This window comes from Rhinolophus ferrumequinum, chromosome 16 (genome assembly GCF_004115265.2).
Source record: "Rhinolophus ferrumequinum isolate MPI-CBG mRhiFer1 chromosome 16, mRhiFer1_v1.p, whole genome shotgun sequence".
Lineage (NCBI taxonomy): Eukaryota > Metazoa > Chordata > Mammalia > Chiroptera > Rhinolophidae > Rhinolophus > Rhinolophus ferrumequinum.
The window spans coordinates 50,610,575-50,617,612 of NC_046299.1; the positions used below are offsets into that span (position 1 = coordinate 50,610,575).

General features: G+C 36.1%; 1 protein-coding gene across 1 annotated transcript; it reads right to left on the bottom strand.

The window, feature by feature from the left end:
* Window positions 1-3,003: 3,003 nt before the first annotated feature.
* Window positions 3,004-3,945, bottom strand: LOC117036256 (transcription factor Spi-C-like). Its single transcript, XM_033131044.1, has one exon. It carries the CDS (start codon window positions 3,915-3,917, stop codon window positions 3,267-3,269), a length of 651 nt encoding a protein of 216 aa, XP_032986935.1. The 5' UTR covers window positions 3,918-3,945; the 3' UTR covers window positions 3,004-3,266.
* Between the last annotated feature and the right edge of the window lie 3,093 nt (window positions 3,946-7,038).

Sequence of the window (7,038 nt, forward strand, 5' to 3'; positions counted from 1 at the left end):
TATTGTATTATCATTATCATTCTTTTGTTTTTATAATGTCCTTTAATATCCCAAGAAAAGGTAATAGGATGAGGAACATGATATCTGATGAACATGTTTATCAGATTCAATTGTAATATTCCCTGAAGAATTTAAAGGCAATTTTTTCAAGCAAGCACTTCATCACAATCAGTACATTTCTATCATCTGTTCTTGACCAAATGACTAGCTCAGTGTTTCTCAACCTTGACACTGTTGACATTTGGACCTGATAATGCTTTTTTTTCCTTTCTTTTTTTTGTGAGGTATAATAGGTGTATAACAGTGTATTAATTCCAGGTGTACAACATAATGATTCAATATTTGTATATATTGCAAAATATATGTCATTAATATCTACCACCAGCACAGTTACAATTTTTTCCTTATGAGAACTTTTAAGATTTACTCTTATCAACTTTTAAATATACATTACACTATTATTAACTATAGTCATGCTGTACATTATATCGCAGGACTTACTTATTTTATTACTGGAAATTTGTACCTTTTGACCACTTTTACCAATTTCACTGCCTCCCTCTTCAATCCCTTGCCTCTGGCAACTGCTACTCTGTTCTCTGTGTCTATGAGTTTGTCTTGTTGTTTTGGTTTTTGATTCCATTGTAAGTGACATCATACAGTATTTATCTTTCTGTTTGGCTTCTTTCTTTTAAATTAAAATTTATTGGGGTGACAATGGTTAGTAAAATTACATAGGTAATTCTGGTGTCTAAAGCTCATTCTCTAGATTACGTTGGAAGGAATCAGAAACAGTAGTTTCTGAGTTCCAGTATGGTGATAGATTTGTCCGTGCCCTTTATACCTGAAGGTTAGTTATGCTGGATATAAAATCCTTTGTTCACATTTTCTTTCCTTGACTATCTTAAATATATTAATCCATTTTCTTGTGGGATAAAGTATTGCTGTCAACATTTGATGGTGATCTAATTTTCTCTTCCTCATAAGTAATGTGGTTTTTTTGGCCAAAATGCTCAAAGGAACTTCTCCCCCTCTTTAAAATCAGGTCATTCTACAGGAATGTATTGGTGTAGTTCATTCCTTTTTTTTTTTTTTTTTTTTTCCAGTTTCAGGTATACAAAGCAATGTAATAGTTAGACATTTACACCCCTCACAAAGCGATAACCCCCCCCAATCTACTACTTCTCTGACATCGTATATAGCTGTTACAATTCCATTGACTCTATTCCCTATGCTGTGCTCCACATCCTGTGACTGTATACATATATTAAATTATAGTTGACATTCATTATTATTCAGCTTCAGCTTCAAGGTGTATGCTGCAGGGGTCAGGCATCTATTTTAAACTACATATGGAAAGAGTACATTGTATACCTGAGAATAATAAGTCAGAATGACCTTAAAATACTTTTAAGAAAAGTGTTGTGTCGGTTCCAGCCTATAGCTAGTGACGCTATTGGGTAGGAATGCCTGAGGCACTTGCCTGGGCTCCCAGATATTTCCTGGGCTGGAGCCAATGTTGTGCCTGGACCAGCGCTTGTGGTTCTTACTATGATTGCAGTACACACCTCAGCAAAAATCATTAGGAAACTTTGAAAAACAAGAGTTATTAGACAGATCCTGGAGGTACAGGGCATGCCTGAGGGCCACAGGTGAGGTCATGAGTAGAGAGCAAAGGAGGGAGCACAAACCTGGGTTTCTTTATTAGGGGTTGAGTGTGGAAGGCCTAAGGTTTTGAGGGTTCAGTCTCTGTTGGCCAATTTCAAGTACAAGAACGTTAATTAGTGTGTTGGAAGGAAAAAGCAGGGACATTCAATTGGTCAGTTATCTAGGTTACCCAGGGCTTTCTCAAAGGGGAACTTCCTGAGTGGGGGAAGCCTGGTTCCTTAGCTAGTTGTGTTGCTTGCAGCTGTCATGCAGCGGGCAATATGTTTATTCAAGGTGGATGCCTCGACAATCAAATGCTTAATGTCCGGCTTACACTACAGAACGTTTTCTTGAAACATATCTAAGCATTATTCCTTTCACTTGTTTTTGTTTATTTAGGGATTTCTATTATCTCTGTTAGGTCTTTACTTATTTTCAGTTTGTCATTTTCTTTTGAATTCTTTTAATTTCTTCTTTAAAAAGTATTCTCTTTTATTTATCCATTCATCTGTCAATAGACACTTGGGTTTCTCCCATCTTTGGGCTATGGTGAATAATGCTGCTATGAACATTGGGTGTACAAGTATCTCTTCAAGGTTTTGCTTTTGATTCCTTTGGGTATATAGAAGAGGAATTGCTGGATCATAGGGTAATTCTCTGTTGAATTTTTCCAAACATATTTTGCTATGAAAAACTATATAGAACTTAAAATTTACAATTTTAACCATTTTAAGTGTACTGTTTAGTGCCATTAAATTGATTTGTTATGCAACCATCATTACCATCTGTCTCCAGAAAATTTTTTCTTTTCCCCAATTGAAACTCTGTATCCACTAAATAACTCTCCATTAACCCCCTCCTCCACACCCTGATTTTGATTATTCTAGGTACCTCATATAAGTGGAATCACAATATTTGCTCTTTTGTGTCTAATTTCACTCAGCATTTCCAAGGTTCATCCATGTTGTAGCATGTGTCAGAATAGCCTTCCTTTTTTAGCTGAATCATATTCCATTGTATATATAAGCTACATTTTGTTTATCCATTCATCTGTTGATGAACATGGGTTGTCTCTATTTGGGTTGTGACTATTGGGAATAATGCTGTTAAAATGAGTGTACAAATGTCATCGAGTCCCTGCTTTCATTGCTTTTGGGTATATAACCAGAAACGAAATTTCTAGATCTTATGGTAACTCTGTATTTAATTTTTTGAGGATTCACTATACCATTTGCCACAGTGGCTGTACCAGGAAAGTGTGAGGATTCCAATTTCGCAATAGCCTCACCAACATTTCTTTATATTCTATTTTTTTTTATTTTACATTAATACCTTTATTATCAGAATGCACACCATCAAAACAAAATCAAATTCCACCCAGATTATATGAGTTAGAGAAAAATAGGTGAACCGAAGTATCTAAATATAAGGTTATATGAATGTACAAGTCATTCCAGCTCTTTGGGGAACAGGTTTTGATGATGTTTGAGTAAAGTTCTTTACTAATGTTTTATCCATGTGAGCATGGGAATATGCAGGGTCCATTATATATTTACAACATCTGACGATTAAAGGAGAGATTCCAGGGCTGTGAAATAATTGGCACTGTCCTTTAAAAATCAGCACTGTGAGTAGAAGATCTCTTTTTCCAATAAATAAGATGGAGAGAGTCTTTGGAGAATGGCCTCACTGAATTGGTAAATTAGTTTTCTCCGGATTTTGGTGATTTCCCCTGTTCTTCTATAATTTCTCAGTGCTCTGGCCATTTTCTGGTAAGTCATAGTCTTCCGGTTGCCTTTTCTTTTTCCCCAAAGTTGGGCAAGTTTTTTTTTGTTTTTTGATACAAACTGAAAGATGCCTTTGGTTTTATCTACCCACTGAATACAAGATGCCATCTCGGGATTACACAAGGATTCGTGAAGGTATTCGAACAGTCGGAGCTTCTTCCTGCCTTTTCCTCCCTTTTGCTGGAGAACAGCAGGTTGTACCAGTTGGTTTTCAGGGATGTTCTGCAGAGATTGGTGAATATTCCCTTCAAAATAGAGGTCTGCAGCACTGTTTATTACTGTTCTCCAGTTGTACACAGGTTCCTCTGCAGGCAACACACCATAGCAGTTGGGATTTCCTCTGACATGAGAACAGTGGTTGATGAAAGTCAGGTAGTTTTTGTAATCTGGGGAGTACTGAAGATCTCCAGCTGAATGTTGCCTCAGTACCTCAAAAGCATCTTCAAATGCTTCACCCAGCTTGTCTTGTTCAACACAAGCCATGCTTCATTAATAAATTGACAATTCCGTTCATCAGAGTCCGATCTAGCATCCACAAGTACCAGGTGGAAATAACCTTCCCCTCTGAAACGCGTGTCTGCATCACCCTTAACTAACTGTAACCGTCTCTATATTCTATTTTTTTTTTATAATAGTTATCTTAAAGGGTGTGGGGTGGTATCTCATTGTGGTTTTGAGTTGCATTTCCCTAATGATTAATGATGAGAATCTTTTCATCTGTTGACCGTTGTATATCTTTTTAAGAGAAATGTCTAATCAAGTCTTTGATCCATTTTTTTTTTTCAAGATTTTATTGGGGAAGGGGAACTGTGTGTATTTCCAGGACTTTACTGGGGAACAGTGAGTTTTTCCAAGGACCCATCAGCTCCAAATCAAGTAGTTGTTTAAATCTAGTTGTGGAGGGCGCAGCTCACACTGGCCCATGCAGGTATCAAACAGGCAACCCTGGTGTTATGAGCATTGTGTTCTAACCAGCTGAGCTAACAGGCAGCCCCCATTTTTTCTTTTTGTTCCTCAAACTTGCTAACTATAAATGACTTGCCTTTAAGTTTGCTGATTTAGTCTTCTGCCTATTCAAGCTTGCTGTTTAACCCCTATAGTAAAATTTTCAATTCAGTTATATTTTTCAGCTCCAGAATGTTTGGTTCTTTTTAAAATTTTACCCTTGTTGATATTCTCATTTTTCCTGATTCCTTTTAGTCTTTTGTCCATATTTCCCTTTATCTCTTTGAGCATATTTAAGACAGGTGTTTTCAAGTCTTTCTTTAGCATATCCAGTTCTGTGTTTTTTCAGGAATGTGTTTCATTTCTTGGGAGAAAATAAAATGGAAAAACCATGTTTTCTTGTTTCTTTGTAATTTTCTTTTTGGTTGAAAATCCGGTATTTGAAAAGGCAGCTACCTCTCCCAGTCTTTGCAGCCGGCTCCATGCTGACCAAGTACTTCAGTAATCTCAGGGCATATTCTGATCCTTGGAGTCAGCCTGAGGTGGTCGCTTAAGCATTTTTCTTGGCACGTGTCTCGCCCTGGCTGTGTTTGACCTTTTTTGATCTCCCATATACATGGCTACTTTTAAATGTCTTAATATCCTGCAAGTCTCACCCCAGACTGTTTTCAGGGCCTTCTATTGTATCCCAATACCTGTAATCTCTTGCCTCAGGCATCTGCAGGTCTGTAGTTCCCCTAAAGCTTTAACACAGCACTATCTGATGTTTCCCGGGGCTTTTTCTAGCTATAGGCTTTTCTCTGTCTGAACTGTTAGGTGAAACAGATCAGTCCTACAGGCGGCTTCCAAATAGGTTAGAACATTACAAACAGGGTGTGCTCTGCTCCCTTTGGCTCAAGTGAGAGAACTGGGCATCCTCACAACTATGCTGCACCAGGTTTGGGGTAGGGCAAGGATAAGTAAAAACACCATGAAAATTCCAGTCTCGAATGTGGCTTTTACTTGACTGGGCCTTCACTTGGTTACTGTAAACCTTTGGCTGTTTTCCAGACCTCTATACAGTTATTTTACCCAGGCTCTAGTTGTTTCATGTTTTTGTGGGGGAACAAGCTCAAGGGCTTGGAGCTTTCTAGTCTGCTATCTTCCTCTAGAACTGATATTTTTAAATATCTTATACCAACAAGAACTAGTCATATTCAGTGGTCTTAGAACTACAGGAAATATTAATCCAAATCTATCACGATAAGGACAGAATGTTAAAATGTAAGCATGTTGATTTCTTGAAACATTTGCAAAGCTAAATAATTATTCTCAATTTGTCTTTCCCATTATGCTAAGATATATAAAGTCTGCTTCTCCTGCCCCAAACAAGTTCCAAACCAGATATGAAGCTTACTCTTAAAAATGTAGAGTCAAATAATTTGTACTGTTGAAGAGCAATGCTATTTAAAGCTGGTTCTCACAAGATAAAGAGCTTATGCCACAATGTAAATAACACACTGCTTTCTTCATCATGAAAATCTTGCTATGAAAAAAGTCAGCTGAACAAAACCATGTACTTATTGATGTAGTTTATTTATATTTTGATGTGATCTCATCTCATTGTGGACCAGTAACAAACCCCATGCCAACTCTTCTGCAAAGCACACTAAGTAGCACTGTTTCAGGGCACTTTTAATTATTACTTTGCTTGAACTTTCCATAGAGTTTTTCCCATAGTTGCATGAGTAAAAAGCTAAATATGTGTGAAAAATATTTTTTAATAAGGACTACTTTTTCCATCTCACAGTAAGTCTGAGAGGTATTTCAAGTAGCCCTATTTTGCCTTTTAAATGTAAAGTAAAAATAGAACATAACTAAATTCAACTTACGTAAATTATTTCATCTTCTAAGAGTTGACAACTATGTTTCATTATACAGGTATCATAGAATAGGATTAGTATATTGTTAGAAGTTAACCATTTTATGTAGTTATTTTACATAATATGATTTAATCCCTGATATATCCCAACCCATATAAAAGCTACGTTGCAATGAAGTTTAATTACATTTATGGCTTTAAAGTAGATACTACAATAATTCTGGCTCTTTGTGGACTTAACATTTTCGCTGCAATGTTCACCTATAGTCGAGTGATATTTCCATGCCGCTGACTGCAGCGTTCGACTTTACCCTACGAGCTCAGTGTTCCAGAAAGGAAGTTTAGGAAAGCAGATGTACTTTTTTCTATATTTTTGTGTCTTTCAAGAATGAATAACAATAGGAAATTTTTATACTTTAAATTTTTATACTTAAGTAATCATTTATTTTAATAAAATGTAGCACCTTAACTATATTTACTTAAAAATATAAACAGTGTATTTTCTGTGGATTTTTGACACATTTTAGAGAACAAACTTGCAATCAACGCAATGAAAAGGTTAAAATTAAGTGAATGCCTTTCTCTAGAAAAGGTTGACTCAAGATACAATTCATCAACCTAAAAAGCCCTGAAATGTAAAAGTACACGTTACTCTATATGTTCTATTTAAAATGCCCTATTCTGAATCCTTCAAGGTACTTAGCCTAAAACATATTTGTGTTAGAAATAAGCCTGTTAGGAAATTGACACAAACAAGTAACAAAATCTAAGAATTTTCTTTTTTTGGATTTTAGGACT